The 20,707-nt window shown below is 27.9% G+C and overlaps 2 protein-coding genes across 2 annotated transcripts; one reads left to right on the top strand and one right to left on the bottom strand.

Moving 5' to 3' along the window:
• The first annotated feature begins 1,039 nt into the window (after positions 1-1,039).
• LOC123258594 (ornithine decarboxylase 2-like) lies at positions 1,040-4,724 on the top strand. Its single transcript, XM_044718709.1, has 7 exons — positions 1,040-1,280; positions 1,365-1,441; positions 1,513-1,685; positions 1,764-2,064; positions 3,952-4,188; positions 4,320-4,525; positions 4,617-4,724. Exons 1-7 carry the CDS (start codon positions 1,082-1,084, stop codon positions 4,669-4,671), a joined length of 1,248 nt encoding a protein of 415 aa, XP_044574644.1. The 5' UTR covers positions 1,040-1,081; the 3' UTR covers positions 4,672-4,724.
• On the bottom strand, positions 4,686-20,678 carry LOC123260095 (lipase member H-A-like). Its single transcript, XM_044721032.1, has 8 exons — positions 20,510-20,678; positions 16,846-17,052; positions 8,573-8,612; positions 8,269-8,517; positions 6,973-7,215; positions 6,705-6,908; positions 4,894-5,053; positions 4,686-4,837 (listed from the first exon to the last, which is right to left on the bottom strand). Exons 1-8 carry the CDS (start codon positions 20,528-20,530, stop codon positions 4,759-4,761), a joined length of 1,203 nt encoding a protein of 400 aa, XP_044576967.1. The 5' UTR covers positions 20,531-20,678; the 3' UTR covers positions 4,686-4,758.
• Between the last annotated feature and the right edge of the window lie 29 nt (positions 20,679-20,707).

Here is a 20,707-nt window from a genome sequence, read left to right as displayed (position 1 = left end):
TCAAGTACCTTTTATGGGTTCTGAAAATTCGGTTACAATGTCCTCTTGTACCGAAATATGTTTTTCCCTTATTTTATTTTATTTTCTTTTGTAAATAAAACAGAGTTAACCAAAAGATGTTTATTACAACTGGTAAGAGTAAAAGCATGAAATAAATGATTTGAATATTTACTTCGAATATAAAATTTAACTGATTTTAATCATTTAATATTTACTAATTTGAATATTTCGTTTGAATTCACGCTCTCATAATAGATAGCGCTCTAATAACAGGTAGCGTCACCTGTTGGATGCACTAGGTGCATCACATGTTATGTTATGTCCTTCTCCTGGTGGACAACGATGGAAATCTTGATTTAAATTTAAAGTTACCGACGTGGTCTTTGATTCGCCCGGGAATATTGAAATACTCAACTTTATCAACGGGAATTTATAGGATGAGGAAGATGATAATATGTGAATATAAATTAATAGTATATTACACACCTAGGGAAGTAAAGTAAGAAATGTCTCAGATCACATGTAATTGTTGTCCGAGGCGAAGCCGAGGTCAACAAACATGTGATCTGAGGCTTTCTTATTTACTTCCCGTGGAGTGTATACTATTTTTTTGTCCGACGAAGGCGGAAAGCGGCAACTTTGTTTAGTGCAGCGGGACGAAAGTTGCCACTTTCTGCCCGGAGGGCAAAAAATAAATTTTTGAACGGAATTAAGTTAACTAAATTGAAATATGTATTCAAAAGACTTTACACAAAATTAGTCGGAATAGTCGGAATCGAACGGCTTTTTACGACCTTAAAGGTGAAGATCTGAAGAAAACTCTTGCCCTAAAAATTGGACCGAAATTTTTTACTTTTGAAAATTAATTAATATTCAAAGCAGGAAGTTAAAAAAAATAATTGATCAGTAAATAAAATTGTTGATACCGGTCGTATTAATTAATATAGATAAGCGTATTTTGTATGTTAAGTACATAAATGCAATGTCCTCAATCCCTGATTGATAAGATAGTAGTCATTGCTGCGCTTACTTTTATAGTAAAGCTGTTTATTTTCCGATCTTTATTAACAGAAACACAGTTATGGAAAAGACAAATTTAGACATCAATATATTTAATAATATAACAATATATGATGACAATTTGAGTGACTTTGATATTATTAGAAGTATAATTGAAAAAAATGATCAAGAAGACGCTTTTTACATCCTTAATATTGAAGAAATTATTAAGCAGCATAAAAAATGGTTTGCAATGATACCCCGAGTTTTTCCGCACTACGGTAATTAGTAATATTAATTAGTTAATTCAAATTAATTTTCAATATAATTGCTTACATTAATAAAATAAAATTATTGTATTGTAGCAATAAAGTGCAACCCAGATGATACTGTCATACGTGTGTTAACTGCTCTCAATGGAAAATTTGACTGCGCTACCAAGGTAATAATTATAATGATTATAATTTTTTATTTCTTCAGAAAAAATTAATTATTTTATCGACTAAATAATAGCAAGAAATAAAACAAGTTCTGGAAGCTGGCGTAAAAAATGACCGTATAATATTTGCAAATCCTAATAAATTACCATCTCATATTAAGTACGCGAAAAAAGTTGGTGTCAGTACAATGACAATAGACAATGCGGCAGAAGTATTAAAAATAAAAGAACTTTATCCTGATGCTAAGTAATTTATTTTCTTCTTTAAATTGCACTGTTACTTATGAAGATTAAATAATTTTATTTATTTTTATAAATGTATCAGACTTGTCATAAGACTTGCAATAGACGGCGAATCATCGGGGATGAAATTCAGTGAGAAATTTGGCTGCAAACCTACAACAGATGTTGTTAAATTGATGAATTATATAAAAAAGCATAATATGTATTTACGTGGCTTTAGTTTTCATCTGGGGAGTCCTTGTTATGATACAGATGCTTATTACCATGCTATTAAACTTTGCAATAAATTTATTGAGACTGCCCGTGGCATGGGGTTTGATGAAGCTAATCTTATTGACATTGGCGGAGGGATGACCGGTGAAGATCATGATTTATTTAAAAAGGTATTTTGCTTCGTTCATTTTTTCGTAGTTTAGTTTATTAATTCATTTTTCTAGTTTTTGAAAAATCCATACTAAAAAATCTATCAAATTCCGTAAAATATTCTTTTGGACCGAATATTGATAGCTCTAAAATTAAGTAAGGTATCGGAAATTTTATATATACTTTTTATTTTACTCCATCGAGATCTAAAAATTTGTTTAAAAATTTTCATTTTTTTTACGCTGTAAGAACTGTATAAAATCCCCCTTTTTTAGTCAATTTCTTTAGAAATTTAACTATTGCATTTGTCCTCATGGGTAAAGATACTGAAAATTTTGTTACATTATGTTCTTACACTGGAAAAACAATTAATTTGAATTAAGAGAAAAATTTTTGAACCAAGAAAATAATTTTGAAGAGTTTCATTGTCTTGAATCAAGATGAAAAATTCTTAAATCAAGTAAAATTTACTTAAACCAAGGAAAATTTCTTAGTTTAAGAATTTTTCTATTCAAATCAAGAAGATGAAGTTCTTCAAAATTATTTACTTGATTCAAGAACATTTTTTTTTGTGTAGGGTCAAGTAAGTTAAAAAAATACCAATTCGTTCAAAATTTTACACAGAAAAAAAATTTTAGGGAAAATTATAATTATCACATCGTAATTTTTTATGTATGGATTATAACTTAGCTTGTAATCACGATAGCATCTGCAATTTTCAAGAGATCTTTATGAAACTCGGCATACTTCTTATTTAGGTAAATGCCTTCACCAAGTTTGAAAATGAGCAAAATCGGGCGATTAGTTTAGAAATGGTGGCAATTTAAAATTTTAAAAATATCGAAAATCGCAATTTACGCGACTTTATTTGTTATCAACGTTTATTTAAGAAGAGATATCTCATTGTTGAATACCATGCGTTAGAGCTGATAATGTGCTACTTAATTTGACCTACTAAAATAATTTTTAATAATTTTATGAAGGTGAATATTAAAAATTCATAAAAAATAAAAAAAAAAACCCTATTTATGTGGTTTTTTCTACTAAACAACTTTTAAATGGCAAAATAGTTTGAAATTGACTGCACAAAAATTAAAAAAATGTATTTCCATTTCAAAAGCCGAATGTCCTCTTTTTTACACGCTTTATATTAGCTTCACTTGTATGTCAGTTTGTTTGTCAGTTTGTCAGTATGTCAGTAACTCTCCGTGGGTAATCTGCGCGCCTGCGGCCTTCCTTGGTTCTGGTAGCCGTTTCTCAGGCTCCCTCTCCGAAATCGAACTCTGATTCCCCGTATTTATAATATTTATAAATAATTATTTTTTATTAGCTTCACTTGTATGTCAGTATGTCAGTATGTCAGTATGTAACTCTCCGTGGGTAATTTGCGCGCCTGAATATTTTTGATAATCAACAAATAATAGTTTAAAAAAACTAAAAAATCACGCATTTATAAATAAACCAAACTAAAAAGTAAAAAATAAATAATAGTTTAAAAAAACTACAAACACGCTTTTTATAGAAAACCAAACTAAAAAATAGAAAATAAATTTAAATTAAGAATAGTGTTAAAAATTTCAATAAATATAAATTAATAATAGTGTAAATAAAAAAAATGTATTTTATTTTAAAAAAAGCGTGGGGTGCTTTTTAAGATATTATCAAAATGATAATCACTCTACTCATATCTGTCAATAAAATATTTATAACTATTGACACCATGCACCTCACGCTTTTTTTAAAATAAAGTACATTTTTTTTATTTACACTATTATTAATTTATATTTATTGAAATTTTTAACACTATTCTTAATTTAAATTTATTTTCTATTTTTTAGTTTGGTTTTCTATAAAAAGCGTGTTTTTAGTTTTTTTAAACTATTATTTATTATAATTTATATTCATAGGTAGCAAAATCAGTAAATGCGGCACTAATTGACGTAGATCCTTCAATAGAAATTATCAGCGAACCTGGAAGATATTACGTTGAAACAGCATTCACATTAGCAACTTACATACACAGTAAAAAAATAAAAGAAGACAACGGTAAATTAACTCGTCATTATTACATTAATGATGGAATTTTTGGATCCTTTATCGACAAACTCTATGGAGTTGAAAGGACACCGTTACCTTTATTAAAAGTATGATTTAATAATTTATTTATTTCACACATTTATCATTATTTTTTTTCTGATAAAAAATAATTGCAAAAACACAAATTTAAATCTTACTGTCATCAAGAAGATCTTGATTCAATTTAAATAACTTGCAGACAAATGAAAAGAAATACAAATCTGTTGTTTGGGGACAAACATGTGATTCAAGTGACTGCGTGACATCAGAAGCTATGATCGAAGATCTGGCAATCGGTCAGTGGATGATATGGAAAGATGTTGGGTCATACACTGTTTGTTTGGCGTCCAACTTTAATGGATTTTTACCGTCTGTTGTTTTGCCGATTATCAGAAAAAGTGCAATGTAATTAATTTAATTAACAGTTCAAGAATCTAAGATAAGATTTCATTATATCAATTGCAATTATTGATTAAAAAATGTATTTTTTTTTTAGGAAAAGTTTTTTAGAAGACGTAAAAACTTTGCAAGGGAAAAATACTGAATCTTAAATTAATTAATTAATTAATTAATTTAGTTATGAATAATTTAATAAGAAGAGTAAAATAAATATTATATAAAGAGTATTTTGATTTCGGTCATCGGAAAATTTCAGAAGACTCAAAAGATTTTCCGTATGGAGATTTATCGTTGGTATCAAAGAAGTAGGAGCCGCGCCTGAAAAAATATTTTAATCAGAGTTATTCTTTAATTAATAATTAAAAAATACTTACACATCTGTTGAAATAGAATATCCGTAATAAACAACGTTGTTGTCTTTGCAATTGCCTTCTGAGTAATCACGGTAGGACGGACATTTAACAGCGGGGAATGCATAAGGATCTTTTATACTTTCTGCGTAAATTCTCCAGGATCTCCAGTGATTACATAAATCTAAGCGAATATAAAAATAAATTTTTTTTTCACATTGATAAACTTTAATTTATTATTATTATTATTATTATTATTAAATATTTATTAGGTAGATTTCTTTAGAAATCTAACTATTGCATTAGTCCTCAAGGTGAAATTTTCACCTGATTTTGCTATCATATGTTATAATTAGTTGAGTAGGTTCCAAAAATACCATTGGTTAAAAAATTTATATTTGTATGTATATATATATATATATATATATATATATATATATATATATATATATATATATATATATATATATATATATAATATAACTGTGCCTTGTCAGTGGCGCGAACGTGCGCAAGTCCAAAAACTTACCCATTGCGTCGTTTTCAACCGATCTTGATGAAACTTGGTACACATATTCTTTGGGTAATTACCGAGGTCAAGTTCGAAGATGAGCAAAATCAGTCAATTAGTTTAGAAATGGCGGCCATTTAAAATTTTGTAAATTTCAAGTTTTGTAACTTTAACCGTGAATAACTTTTGACTGACAGAAAAGAGCTCATTTCTGGAAACTTTATGGTGAAGCTAATTATATTACCTTCAATTTGACCTATAACACTTATACTTTATGAAGATTTTTATTAATTTTATGGGCCATTCAAAAATTTTAAAATAATGAAATCGAAAAAACATTTGTTATGGGGGCGTCCATAAATTACGTGAGGCATTTTTGAGAATTTTTTAACCCCCCCCCTCCCCCCTTGATAAGATTTCGTAAGATTTTCCTCAACTCCCTCCCCCTCCCCTAATCTCACGCGAGATTATTCAAAATTTATGTTTTGGCTGTAAACGGGTTGGATTATTGAGAAAAAAGTGCCATTCGGCTACACCCGACATGGATAGGTAGATTTCTTGTTTGAATATTGAAAAAACACGTTATTAAAAGGCCGTAATGTCCTAAAATTTATTTTTTATTATATTTTTGCAAATAACGATATGAGACTGACTACAGCAAATAGATATTTAAAGACATCTACTTAAAAATAGGATTTTTACATATAAAAAGTCATTTGATGATAAAAGCTAAAATTTAATTTATTATTGATTTTTTGAATTTTCTCAACTACGAAATAAATTGAAAAAGTATTAAAAATCTACGAACAATAGTTTAAATTGAAGATAATTAAACATATTATGACAAAATTGTATTAAAATTACGACATGAGACCGGCTACCACCGATAGATTTCTAAAGAAATCTATACCTAAAAAATTAGTGAATCCTATCGATCAATAATCAAATTAAACAATCGAACGCTACTTTGCTACTCTGCAGGGTTCAGACGAATACGACAAACACTATTGTGTCAAATTTGGCCATATTTTATTATAGAAATACTATTTCACGCAATTTTACACTGTTTTCTGCTAGAGAAAAAATTACGTGATATTTGTTAAGATCCCCCCTCCTTCCCCCTAAGTGAGATTTGGTAAGATTTAGCATGATCCACTCCCCCCCTAGAACACCTCACGTAATTAATGGACGCCCCCTATTCAACAAATTAAAGAACATAAATAAAGAAAATCTCATAACACATGAAATCTACCTTCCATTTCGGGTGAGGCCGAATGGCATTTTTTATTATTATTATTAAATATTAAAAGAAATTATAAATTACCAGTTGGAGTTAGTGGAACTCCGAGAAAAGGACAGCCAGGCTGGGCTCTCTTTCCTCCATTCGCAAAAAAATCTACGGTACCAGTATTTTCCAAAGCGCCATAAAAACCCCCGTCAGTATGTAAAATGTCAACGAATTTTGCGCTTTTATCATTAATGTGTTCAGCTGTTGGGAGGTAGAATCCCGGACCCGCAGGATCTAGTCCTGAAAAATTTGGTAAAGTTGTAAATTTAATTAACTAAGTTATACTTGTTATTTTATTTATTACCTGTAATGCGAGGTAAAGTGTATTTAGAATATTTGCCGACGAATCCAGCCATTTGAGCTCCCATCGAATGACCGATAAGATGGAAAGTATCGAGATCCAATCCCAATTCGATCAGTCTATCGAGTGTGTTTGCTATTATTCTAGCCATATCTTTTACTTGTAGTAATAAATTTAAGTAACTGTCGAATGACAAGTCACTCCAGTCTACCAAAAATATGTTATCTGTTCCTCGATCCAAATAAGCTAGAATATTAAGCGGATTAAAATAGATAGAAATTATTAATAAATTCAAAAGGGCGTATACTACCGACAGAAAGCTTCCGGACAAGATGAAAATTTATTAAAACAATTATTAAAAGTAAAATAAATCAAGAAGAAAGTCAATGACACGATCGCACACACTTTGTAAAGTAAAATAGCATTTTCTTTATAGATCTAGTTAATTTGTTTGTAATTTAGCTATAAATTATGGCTCTTTACCGTAAGATGGACGGTGGTGTTTATTACTCGCTAGGTCTTATTAGGTGACGGAATGGTAGTTACGGACAATGTCTCGGATAGCTTAACTGGTAGAGCCTTTGGCGCGTAACCAAATGATCCGGGTTCGAGTCCCGGTCTGGGCTGTCTGAATTATTTTTACACGCTTTATATTAGCTTCACTTGTATGTCAGTTTGTTTGTCAGTTTGTCAGTTTGTCAGTATGTCAGTATGTCAGTATGTAACTCTCCGTGGGTAATCTGCGCGCCTGCGGCCTTCCTTGGTTCTGGTAGCCGTTTCTCAGGCTCCCTCTCCGAAATCGAACTCTGATTCCCCGTATTTATAATATTTTATAAATAAACCAAACTAAAAAGTAAAAAATAAATAATAGTTTAAAAAAACTAAAAACACGCTTTTTATAGAAAACTAAACTAAAAAATAGAAAATAAATTTGAATTAAGAATAGTGTTAAAAATTTCAATAAATATAAATTAATAATAGTGTAAATAAAAAAAATGTATTTTATTTTAAAAAAAGCGTGGGGTGCTTTTTAAGATATTATCAAAATGATAATCACTCTACTCATATCTGTCAATAAAATATTTATAACTATTGACACCATGCACCTCACGCTTTTTTTAAAATAAAATACATTTTTTTTATTTACACTATTATTAATTTATATTTATTGAAATTTTTAACACTATTCTTAATTTAAATTTATTTTCTATTTTTTAGTTTGGTTTTCTATAAAAAGCGTGTTTTTAGTTTTTTTAAACTATTATTTATTAACTTTTGTAACGCGATTTATAAATTTACCTCCAATTACAGTCCGAATACTCTCGTTAGCCGGATGCTCGCGATATCCATGAATATACATTACCAATGGTTTAGTATTATCAATATAATGATAAATTATTTCCGGCTCATTAATCGGAATATCGGTAGTCGTAGCAAATTCAAGAGTATATCCAGTATGAATTTTTATTTTTATTCCCGCAGATATTTTATCGTTTTCTTCTTTCATAGCTCTTAATTGAGTGTCTACATTATTATTTGTAAAAATATCTGTAAAAAAATAAACAAATAAACAATAATATTAATAATAATAAAATTAACTTACCAAATATTGATTTTGATAATAGATTTTGCGCAACTGTAAAATTAAATAAAATTTTAATAATAAAAAATGTTTGTAAAATATTCATATTTCTAAACACTTTCTATTTTTTTTTTTTAAGAAGAAATTTCACTAAAAGAAAACAAGATTAAATAAATACTTTAATATTAATGTGTCTGTTTTGAATTTGTAATAAACAGAATTACTTCCTTCATATATATAGTTATACCCACTCTTCACAAAATAAGCGATTTATGGTGAGGGAAATACTAAAATAATAATAATAATAATAGTAAATTCATTGCCAAGATCCAATTTATATAATTAATAGAATAATTAAATAAATAAATTTTTAAACTAATTTAAATCTTGGTTTTAAGTTAAAAAATGAAAATTTTTATGAATAAAAATGTAATTTAATATTTAATTAAATTGAACTAGCTCGTCACTGAAAACGAAACTATCTTCGTAAAAAAGCGCAGTAATAATAATGCAAATTTTATAATATTCGCGTGTTCTACTTCCACTTTCTTAATCTGACCTTCCGGAGTAGAGACGAATAATCGGTATTGCGCAAATGCTTGATCAATTTAAATTTAACCAATAACACGTAACGAGAGTACTGGAAAAATACTCAAGATCATCAAGGTTTTTTTTTTTTTATTATTTATTTGTTTACGCTTTTACTTGTTTTAGTACTTTATAGCTAAGAAATGACTCGTTTATTCAATTAACAAAATCCATAAAAGATTTTATTACTTCAATTGACAATTGTAATAAAAAATTATGAAATTCTCATCCATTTTAAATATAATTTTTAACTAAACCATGACCTTTAATTAAATTAATATTGCTTAATAACTTATGTCAGAGTGAATTCAATGTTCTTCATAATCATTCATCCATTAATTAGTAATTACTGTAAACATTTTTATAACATTGATAAGTATTCAAGACCAATTTAATTAATTTGTAAACTATTCAGTTTTACTATATTGGTGAAAGAAATTTTTTATCAACAAAAAATGTCCTTGCAGAAATTTTAACAATTTTTATCATAATTTTACTTTATTAAATAATGACTTTGGTTAAATTGCACTGTACTTTCTTAACTATTGACATTTTTAAAGATATAAGCTTTCATTAAGAGCTTTCATTTGAGTACCCACATGCATTTTTATATATTTTTCATATATACATATATCGCGTGCCTAATGCCAAAAGGGCGTATAATTTTTAGTAGATTTAATAGAAATCTAACTATTGCATTGGTCCTCATGACGGAACTTTTGAAAAATTTTGCGAATTCAGAAAATGCATATCCGAACAAAAACAGTTTCACTGTAAAAAAATCGCGCCAAGTCCACGTTCATAAGACTATTAAGAAAAAAAAATTTGTTTTTTTCTTTACAAAAATATATAAAATAAAAAAATTAAAAAATCCAAGTAACCGATATGATTGTTTATGATTTTCGGAAATTAAAAAAAATTTTGTTACAAATTTAAAAATTAAAAAAAAAAAGTTTGGAACGTATTTAGGGTGCGCGGTTGCAAAATTTAAAAAAATTGAAATACACAATGACGCACACCAAGTACGTTCCAAAATTTTTTTCTTAATTTTTAAATTTATAACAAAATTTTTTTTAATTTCCGAAAATCATAAACAATCATATCGGTTACTTGATTTTTAATTTTTATTTATATATTTTTGTAAAGAAAAACAAATTTTTTTTCTAATAGTCTTATGAACGACTTGGCGCGATTTTTACAGTGAAACTGTTTTTGTTCGGATTTTAGTATTTTTGTAATTATAATAAAAATTTACAATTGGTACCAACTTAATTAAATCTCGCGTTGGTTGCATTTTTATAGCAAACTATCCCTTGAAACTACAGTTTATGTAAAAATAATTCCCAGAGCACCCTGGCGAGGTGTAGATGCAAGCTAGTGAAATATCTATTTTTAACTGTAGTTTCCCATCTAATGAAGGATTACTATGCATTCTCGAATTATTTAGCCTGTGGCAGATCACTTTGCCCATCGAAAAAAAAGTCAGGATCGAAATTTTTGCGTTGCTATAGTTTGTGCTGATTAAATTTAATAATTTCAAGTAGATTAATTGTTATAAGTGAATATAATTAATTAATAACAGTCAAATAAAGTATGAATTACTGTTATAATATACAATTTAGGAAAAAAAAGTACCGTAGAATTAATTAAAATTTTGCAACCTCAAAATACCGTTCTGCTTACAGTAAACACAGTCGGTAGTCTGGCGCTCCGTTTATAGCAGATTTGAACGGAACTTGGCGCCAGATTCTACCGAATCTGTGGATGGTTCAAAAGTTTATATATGTATGTATATTGAAATTGGAATTGGAACCGAATTGACACCAATAGACTCGATCTGCTATGTGCTAACCCTCGCGGTTTCGGAATCACTGTAAAATCACAGTGAAATTTTAGTGAGATTATAGTAAAAAGATAGTGCGACCATGATGAAATTACGGTGAAATCACCATAATTTTGTGCCATTCGGTTACTGTAGTTTTATGGTCATCTCACAGTGGTAATGCTGTGAGATTTAGAGAGTGGTACCACTGATGTGTACAATGAATCCACAGTGAATCTACGGTGAATTCAGCAATGAATCCACAGTGAATTTATGGTGAATTCTACAACAATGAACTAATAGTGAATTTATGGGTGCAAATTCACAGTGAATTCACCGAGGGTAAAAATAATTGTATATAATTATTTCCATGAAAAATATTCTGTCGGGAGAGGAATCGAACCATGAACCTCATACTCGGAAGACTGACTTGCTACCAATTGACCTAAGAGAACATCGCGAGAAAATATGTTCGTGTGAACTACAAGTCCTGCATATGTTATATAAATGACTATTTTTTTTTTTTCGTTACATATAATTATATAAGAATCATAAATAATTTTTCGAAATTGCAAAACCATCTCATATTATTACATATAATTATATATTAATCATATATAATTATTCGAAATCGCAAAACCATTACATATAATTATGTATAATTATACATGATTATATATAGTTATATATAATTATACATGATTATATATAATCACAAAAACCATATACATACATAATTATATTTAAATTAGATGTAATTATATATTAATCATATACAATTTTCTTACCTGACCCAATGAGGTTCACAGTGAAATTATTATGAATTCACAGTATGAAACTCTATCATGAACTAACGGTGTTACAACTATCAGATCATTCTGAAGTCACGGTTAAATCATGGTAAAACGACGGTGAAATCACAGTGAAATTACTATGAATTCACTGTGGAACTATTGTGAACTCACGGTGTTATCTCTGTGAGACTACCATGAATCTACAGTGATACCACCACTAAACCATAGTGACGAAATGGCACAAAATCACTGTGAATTCACTATGAAATTACCGTGAACCCACAATAGATTTACGGTGAAGACGATTTCACTGTGAATTCACTGTGATTTCATAGTAATTCCGAAACTGCGAGGGAATTTAAACATTTCAACTCTTGAAGACGCTAGTTCGGTGGACGAAATGAATAATATCTTACATAATATGATTGGCGATGTTATTGATAATGTTGCACCACTCAGAGAAGTATTGGTTCGTGAAGCTCCGGCTCCGTGGATCACTTCAGAAATTAAAAACCTGTCGTTCAAAAATTATACAGAATTTTCACTAGAACTGGCTTCGCCTATAAAGAGTACGCTAATTTACGTAAGTTAATAAAATCGAGAATAATTACAGCAAAGAAAAACTATTTTGATATGCGTATCAATCCATACCTGTAAGAACTCTAAATCGCTTTGGAACGACTTCAGAAATCTCGGTTTAATAAGACGTTTTGATTCCGTAATACCTTCTGATTTGGATCTGTGTGGACTGAATGACTATTTTGTAAACTGTGCAACATTTATTAGTGATGACATTGATTATGATTATCTAGATAGCTGTACAATCAAATGTGACAGATCATTTAACTTTAAAGAATTAGACAATCTTAATGTTAGGAGTGCAATTATGAGATTAAGTTCAGGTGCTATTGGTCCAGATGGTTTCACAATAAAAACATATAAAGTCTTACTTCCATATTTTTTGAATTCCATTACTGATTTCTTTAATTACTCATTAAGTTCTGGTCGCTTTCCGTCTGCTTGGAAGCAGTCATATATTATACCACTACCTAAAACTGTAAACGATATAATGCGGCTTGTCAGGACGATAGCGTCGCCAATTTACAACGGATCTCTACCAAACTCAACATACTTATTCTACAGATAAATACCAAAGTCAAGTTCGAAGATGAGCTTAATCGGTCAAGTAATTTAGAAATACGAGGATTTCAAAATTTTGAAAATCATAAAAATTCATATTTCTTCACTTTCTTATTCGAATAACTTTTGAATGGGATAACTTATTGAAATTCTATAAAATGTATCTGAAAGCTCTTTAAATAAGCTTCAATTTGAGTACAATACACTGATAGAAGGATTTATTTGTATTAAAAAAATATTTGTTAATAGTTAACAAATGATTTATTAGAGACCACTTTTTAGTCCTTAACAAATATTTCTTAGTATTTAAAATGATTTGTTTGTATTTAATAAATCAGATATTCATTTATTAAATATTAATAAATCTTTTTAAATACTAAGAAATATTTGTTAAGGACTAAAAAGTGGTCTCTAATAAATGATTTGTTAAATATTAACAAATATTTTTAACTATAAACAAATCCTTCTATCAGTGTATCATATGTGTAGTCTTAAAATTATGTCCTATTCCGCTATGCCAATTATGAAATTCGCTATTGCACTGGTTTTAAAATTTTTCCGTTGATATATATTTTTGTCGATTGCATAGAAGTTAAAAACCCTAGTTTTGTATACAATCCTCGTTATATTTTTTTTCTATTCATGATGAAATCTACTTCCATTTCGGCTGCCGAATGGTCTTTTTTTTTTTGGTGCCAATCGTTTTGTAAACATGTTCTAAGCCTAAAAATGAAAATAAAATTTCCAAAGCCAAAAGGGCGTATGTCTCAAGTTATACGCCCTTTTGGCTTTAGAACACTGAAAATTTAGTGATCTAAAACCAAAAGGGCGTATAATTTTTAACTTCCCGTTAAGGTGTTTTTCATTCTATACATACATATTATGGATTTTAACTCCAATTTCACGCAACGGAATCGGTGATTTGAATTTTTAGGCGAGTAAAGCATACCTACGCTCGCGCTAAAAGTATACAATTAAACAAAAATATATCTTTTATTGCAGCTATAGCGGGCAATAAATTATTATAATAATCCGAAATTAAAAAATACTAGAAAAAATTAATATCAAAATACGGAAAGTTTATTGGGGTACAATTCCTGCACCTTCTCTACGTACATATTTTACATTTTCGTCTGAAAAAAAAGAAATTTATAAAAAATATGAACAATCTAGTATACATGGCATTTTTGATATATTTGATATATATGGTATTTGTGAAATATATAAATATATTAAATATATGAAAAATTTATGTGGATACTCAAATGAAAGGTCTCAATGAGTGTAATGTCAGGGTGTGCTTACATCTTTAAAAATATAATTAGTTGACAAGATACAATGTTATTTCGTAATTATTGACGTTTTTAAAGATATGAGCTCATCCCGATGTTACACTCATCAAGAGCTTTCATTTGAGTACCCACATGCATTTTTGATATATTTTTCATATATACATATATATAATATATATAAATATATGAAAAATTGATGTGGGTACTCAAATGAAAGGTCTTGATGAGTGTAACATCGGGATGAGTTTATTTCTTTAAAAATGTCAATAGTTCACAAGATATTTGTTAAAATGCCCTGTACTTTTTTAACTATTGACCTTTTTAAAGATATAAGCTCATCCCGATGTTACAGTATTGAAACTTTACATTTGGTATTTAATATATTTTTCATATATTCATATATATAATATATATAAATATATAAAATATATAAAAAATTGATGTGGGTACTCAAATGAAAGGTCTCGATGAGTGTAACATCGGGATGAGCTTATATCGTTAAAAACATCATTATTTTTAAATAAATATGTATAATAAAATAATATAAAGATAATTACCCAGTAAAAATTTGTATTTTTATCGTTGTTACATCATAATTTTCTGTCTTATTTTTTATTAATGCTATTAGATTGTTTACTTCAGGACTGTTACCAAAATCTGAATAAGAATACAAAAAATAGTTATTGTTGTAATAATAACGGTAGAAATTTAAGAAGAGTACTAACCAAAAAATAATCTCGTCAGTTTATTTTGTGAAATCGAAGTATCAATTAAAAATTTAATGATTAGAAGCATGCGTGAAGTATCCATATTTATCTAAATAAACACTTTAAGTTCCACTTGAAGAATAAAAATTCACTCTAAAAAAAATTTAATCACCGAACAGGAAGAAATGATCACCTTGGTTCGTATTTTTAAAAAACGGAATCATTTTTTTTATATATATATATATACCTTTAGTCACTTATTGATAATAAATTAATTACATCGATGGCGAATGAAATAAATAATTAAACAAATATATAACAATTCAGTCAAGAGTGAATATTGATTTTTAATGAAACTTTTGTAAATAATTGAAATGAAGCACAGTGTAATAATAATCAGTATGAAAATATTGGAATTATTTTTCCTTGACCTCTAAGAGTGAAGAAAACTCGTACATAAAACCGTTTTCTTCATATTTATATTCAACGCATTTAAATTAAACGAGTAGCATTTATAAGTACTGTAAATCATGTTTGTTTAAAAATCTATTCTGAAAACACTACACAGTTTAAAATGACGGTGTCAAATTTCTATGGTGTAAATTTTTAACACGGTGTTATAAATTATTTTAAGCTCGCATGTTTTTATTATTTTATATTTTTTACTTGACCTTCCGTAGAAGAGACGAATGGTAAATAATTATAATCGATTTTACGTAAATATTTGGTCAATTTAAATTAAACCAAGGGCACGATTTTCACTTTTGAAACATCAAAGATAAAATTGCATGATTCATATCAACAAAAAAATTATTAATCAATGAGTAAATTTGAGATTTGTAAAAATTTCTTTAAGGAATGGAAACGATAAAGGAATAAAATTTTTAAATATTTATTACAAGTGAAATAAATATACATAATAGATCTTTTAGTTTTTGTTATTCTGATACTACAAAATAGTTTTAATAGTGTTCACAAGAGGCAAATTCCCTGAGGTGTCAAAGAAGTAGAAGCCGCGCCTGAAAAATGAATTTTTATAAAATATTATTACTTATTGATAAAAGGATTTCTTAGCATTTAAAAAGATTTCTTTGTATTTAAAAAATCATTTCTTAGTATTTAAAAAATATTTCTTATTATATTATTTATAAATGCTAAGAAATATTTTTTAAATATTAAAAAATAATATTTAAGAAATTATTTCTTAAATACACAGAATTCTTTATATCAGTGTAATACATAGCGCTTTTAGTTCAAAAAGGGCGTAGAAAATTTTTTTTTACTTCAATCAACTGAAGAATTTTATAAATGTGAAAATTAACTGAAAAAATTTTATTTTCTAACTTATCAAATCATAAAGTGAATATTATTAAATTTCTGCGGCTTCGAACGTTCAAAATTTTCTAAAGTAGAATTTGGGATGTCAAAACGTTGGGATTTGATAAAAAAAGTTTCATTTCTAAAAATCTGATTAAATTCAATAATTTCTCTAATTTTCAATTTTTATAGCCGGAGCTCAAAAAATTAAACTTCTGACTTAGAAATAAATTTTTTTTTACTCTTCTTTGGCTTAGAGAATTTTTTTTACAAGCAAAAAATTTAATTTTTTCAGTCAATTTTAAAATTTCCATCATTCCTAAGTTAATCCGAGCAAAAATATTTTTTTAATCACCCTTTTTGCTCTGCAAACTCAAAATACTGTAAAATACTAACGCATCTGTTGGCGTAAATAATCCGAAGTAAACAGCTTCGTTGTTTTTACAATTGCCTGCTAAGTAATCACTGTAGGATGGACATTTAAGAGCGAGAAATGCTTGAGGATTTATAATACTTGCCGCGTAAATTCGCCAGGATTTTCGGTGATCACATATACCTAAGTAAAAATTTATTAAAATTGAATGGTGAATTTTAGACTTTACCCATCAGTCAATAAAACTTAATAATCAATTACCGACTGTATCTTGCACAGATTCAGGGTACGGACAACCAGGTTGTGGTCTCTCGCCTCCGTTGGCGAAATAATCCGAGGTACCATTAGGTTTTGTGGTGCCAAAAAAGCCCATGTCAGTGTGTATAATATCAACAAATATCGCGTTATTGTAATTAAGATTAAGAGCTTTTGATGATTCATCGTAGCCGGGGCCTGCAGGATCCAATCCTAGAAAGAATTATATCGAGATTGTGATTCATTTAATAACTGTAGATTTCTGGGATAAATTTTGAAAAAGAAATCTACAAAATAAAATAGGATTTTTAATGTATGAAATTTATTTGACGATAAAAGCCAAAAATCAATATATTTTTTATTTTCCGAACTGAATAAATTGAAAAAAATATCAAAAATCGGTAAATAATATCTTAAATTGAAGATAATTGTGTAAAATTTCATATAAATTCAATCTTTTACACACAGAAAGAAAAATTTCTTAACTGGAAACCAAAATTATTGGCTCAAGAAAATTTGTCGGGTGCCTGAAGAAAGACCAAAGTTGTGTTGGTCGAAGTAAAAATTTTTCTTTAAATTCTATTCTGAGTGGAAGTTATTTTTTCTTAATTCAAATCATCATAAATACTTGATACAATAAATTTTTATATTTGATCAAGATTTTTAGATATTTTAGGGAAGCAGCGCCACCTACTTCAGCTGAGAAAAAAATTTTCTCACCTTGAGAAAATTTTTCTCGAGAATATTTGATACCCATTTTATATTATTTTACCGTGCAATTATACATATTGAATGAAAAAAAATGATTCATTATTATTTGATCTTCCCATTTGACACGTTAATCAATAAAAATTTACTTCTATCTTTATACTTATTTTTTTGGAGCAAGAGAGAAATTTTCTCAAGACAAGAAAATTAACTTCTATCAAGAACTACATTTTTTGGAGCTTCGAGGCTGAATTTTCTCAAAAAAACAAGATTTTCTTGACTTAAATAAATTTTCTTGGATCAAGATACGTATTTCTTAAAGTAAGAGAGTTAATTTTGTTGGAATAAGTGAAATTTCTTATCGAAAAAAAATTTTTTTTGCTCAAGAAAATAATTAGGAAGAAAAATATTTTCTTGGTACAGAACCTTTTTTTTTTCTGTGCAGCTGAAAAATAAAAAAAGCCCTAAACTTTTTCAAATTTTCAAAATCAAGGAATTAATTTTAAAAAATCATCAAAATTAGACAGTTAATAGCTTAAATTGAAGATAATATGAATTTAAACATAAATTTCATCTATTTTTTACATCTAAAAAATTATTTTCATAAATTAAACATTTTCTGGGTATGAAAAATAAATTTTCTAATACCCAGAACTCATAAACTATTGATTAATAAAATAACTCTACAAAATTCCATAATCTTGCTGACAAAGCGCGTTATATCACACCTAACTACACTGAGAAAAAAAATATTTTTATTAAGAAAATTTTCTTGATACAAGAATTTATGTTCTTGAAAATTTTAAAGAATATATATTCTTAGCTCAAAGAAATTGTTAAATTGATTGAAATAATTTTTACTTAATTTAAATAAAGCTATTCTTTTGTTAATCTATTATCTGAAGATAAATATTGATGCTCTTCTCTTTAGAAATTAATAATTAATAATAATAGAATATTTGGTCGTCAGCGAGTTTCTTGAACCAACAAATTGTTAATTGAGTAAAAGTATTTTTTTTTCTCAGTGTAAATATCTAAACTTTTGAGCCAATGATATTTTTCGGCATAATTAGACGAAATAAAACATATTATTACAAAATTTTCTTTAAATTCCGACGTAAGACCGGTTACAATATCTAAATTTCTAAATCTACCTACACTGTAAAAAAAAAACCGGTGTGAGTCCATGCGGTGTACGGTGTTAAAAATTCCGGTGTTAAATTCAACACCGAAATCGGTGTAGCAGTAACACCGGTCGCGGTGTAAATATTTTTTTTCGGTGTTAAATCGGTGTTATAAATTTTCCGGTGTTGATAATATTTTAAGTAGCACAATTTTTATAATTAAACTTTTTATGTTTAATAATTAAAGATAAATAATAAAAAAAAAGTTAATATTTAATTTAGAAAGTTTAAAATAATAAAATATAAAAAAGATAAAAGTTTTTGATTAAAATAAATACACTGTAAAAAATTTCGATGTAAAAATGGACCCAGAGCACTTTACATGGCCGTTACTTTAACACCGTTATTAAAGGACAATTTTAGGAAAATAGTGGATTTTAGTAATTATTTCATAACTTTTAAGTATTTTTTTTTAAGATTTTCGGAATACTTCTAAGATAATTTTAGAATCAATGCAATTTATTTTAAGCAATCTAGTTGAAATTTTGTCCTTAAATCTTATGTGGAACCTTTTTTGAATAATCTTAAAAAATTTTTGTAACTATTTGAGAACAAATTTTGAATACTTTTGAGACATTTTTCGGATATTTTTGAGACAATTTTGGAACATTTTTTGGACAGTTTTAGAGTGTTTTAACAACAAATTTGAAACATTTTTAGAACAATTTTGAACGTTTTTTAAATGATTTTCATATAGATAATTTATTTTTGCACAGCTGTAGATTTGTCATGTTTAAAACATCCATTATATTGTGAGAAACATCATGGTTACGATAAAAGTAATTATTATATTGTGCCTAAACATTTAATATTGTAAATACTATTTAACTTGTTGTATAACATTCATTAAATCGATTTTTGCGTAATTTTATAAATTGAAAATTCTTAAATAAATGTTACTTGTCTTATTTTGATAAATATTAAATGTTAATTGTGTTTTATGGATCATGTAATATTCATACTCCGATACGGTGTAAATTTATTCTGTTACACCGGTATTACACCGGTTTAACACCGCAAAATAGCACCGCTACACCGGTGTTAATACACAGGTGTTACATAGCGGTGTTAAAATGAGTCCATTTTAACACCGCTTTTTTTACAATGTATAAAACTTGGAAATATTTTTAACTTATAAATATTGCAACTAAACTGTTCAATAACTTGGTAGACTGTCCTCAACTACTATCATTGTTTAAATTTAGGATACCAGTCTTAGGTATAAGAAGTCAAGTACCAATGTATATACCTATTGCTAAATCTAACTTATCTCAGGCAGCGCCGATCTATCGCATCTCTGGTGCAGTGAATCGTTTTTGTCAATTAGAAGCTTCACTCGATCCGTTTGATTGTCCTCATGGATATATAACAGCATTACTTGGCAAATTAGTAATTAAGGGGAGTTGATGATGTGCAATTGTGTATTGGTAATAAGGAGTATTGTTATTTTATAAGGAGTATTGCTATTCTGTTTTATACTTTGTTTTTGTTTTGTTTTCTTTTCTTTCTTTCTTTTTGATTATTATTGTGAATGAATTGCAATAGCTAACTTATCGCTAGAGCATTCACTTAGTATTTTAGTATTTCAAAGTTTATATGTGAAATCACTATGCTAGTTATAAGTCATCTTGTCATACATCAAAAACTATCTTTGTATACTAACTACTGTACTATTAACCCTGTTAATGGCCTAGGCTGTTGGGTTTGTTTATTAAATAAATAAAAATAAAAATAAAAAATAAAACTTATCAAATTACCAAAGTGATGATAATTATTACCTGTAATGCGAGGTAGATCATAGTCTGAGAATTCACCAATAGCTGCAGCCAATGGAGCTCCCATAGAATGGCCAATAAGATGAAAAGTATCCAAATTTAATCCCAGTTCAAAGAGCCTATCAAATGTTTCTGCTGTTATTTTTCCCATCACTCTTACTTTTGGTATCAAATTGAAATATTCTTCGTATGAAAACCTAC

Source organism: Cotesia glomerata, linkage group LG2 (assembly GCF_020080835.1).
Source record: "Cotesia glomerata isolate CgM1 linkage group LG2, MPM_Cglom_v2.3, whole genome shotgun sequence".
Taxonomy (NCBI): domain Eukaryota; kingdom Metazoa; phylum Arthropoda; class Insecta; order Hymenoptera; family Braconidae; genus Cotesia; species Cotesia glomerata.
This window is presented reverse-complemented; position numbering and strand designations above follow the sequence as displayed.

Excerpts from the sequence above, each read along its gene's own strand:
- LOC123258594 (XM_044718709.1), top strand. The coding sequence starts at position 1,082 with ATGGAAAAGACAAATTTAGACATCAATATATTTAATAATATAACAATA. Across the intron at positions 1,442-1,512 it reads AATTTGACTGCGCTACCAAG|CAAGAAATAAAACAAGTTCT; the intron begins GTAATAATTATA and ends ACTAAATAATAG. Across the intron at positions 4,189-4,319 it reads CACCGTTACCTTTATTAAAA|ACAAATGAAAAGAAATACAA; the intron begins GTATGATTTAAT and ends AATAACTTGCAG.
- LOC123260095 (XM_044721032.1), bottom strand. The coding sequence starts at position 20,530 with ATGATCTACCTCGCATTACAG. Across the intron at positions 17,053-20,509 it reads TGATCTACCTCGCATTACAG|GATTGGATCCTGCAGGCCCC; the intron begins GTAATAATTATC and ends AATTCTTTCTAG. Across the intron at positions 8,518-8,572 it reads ATTATCAAAATCAATATTTG|ATATTTTTACAAATAATAAT; the intron begins GTAAGTTAATTT and ends ATTTTTTTACAG.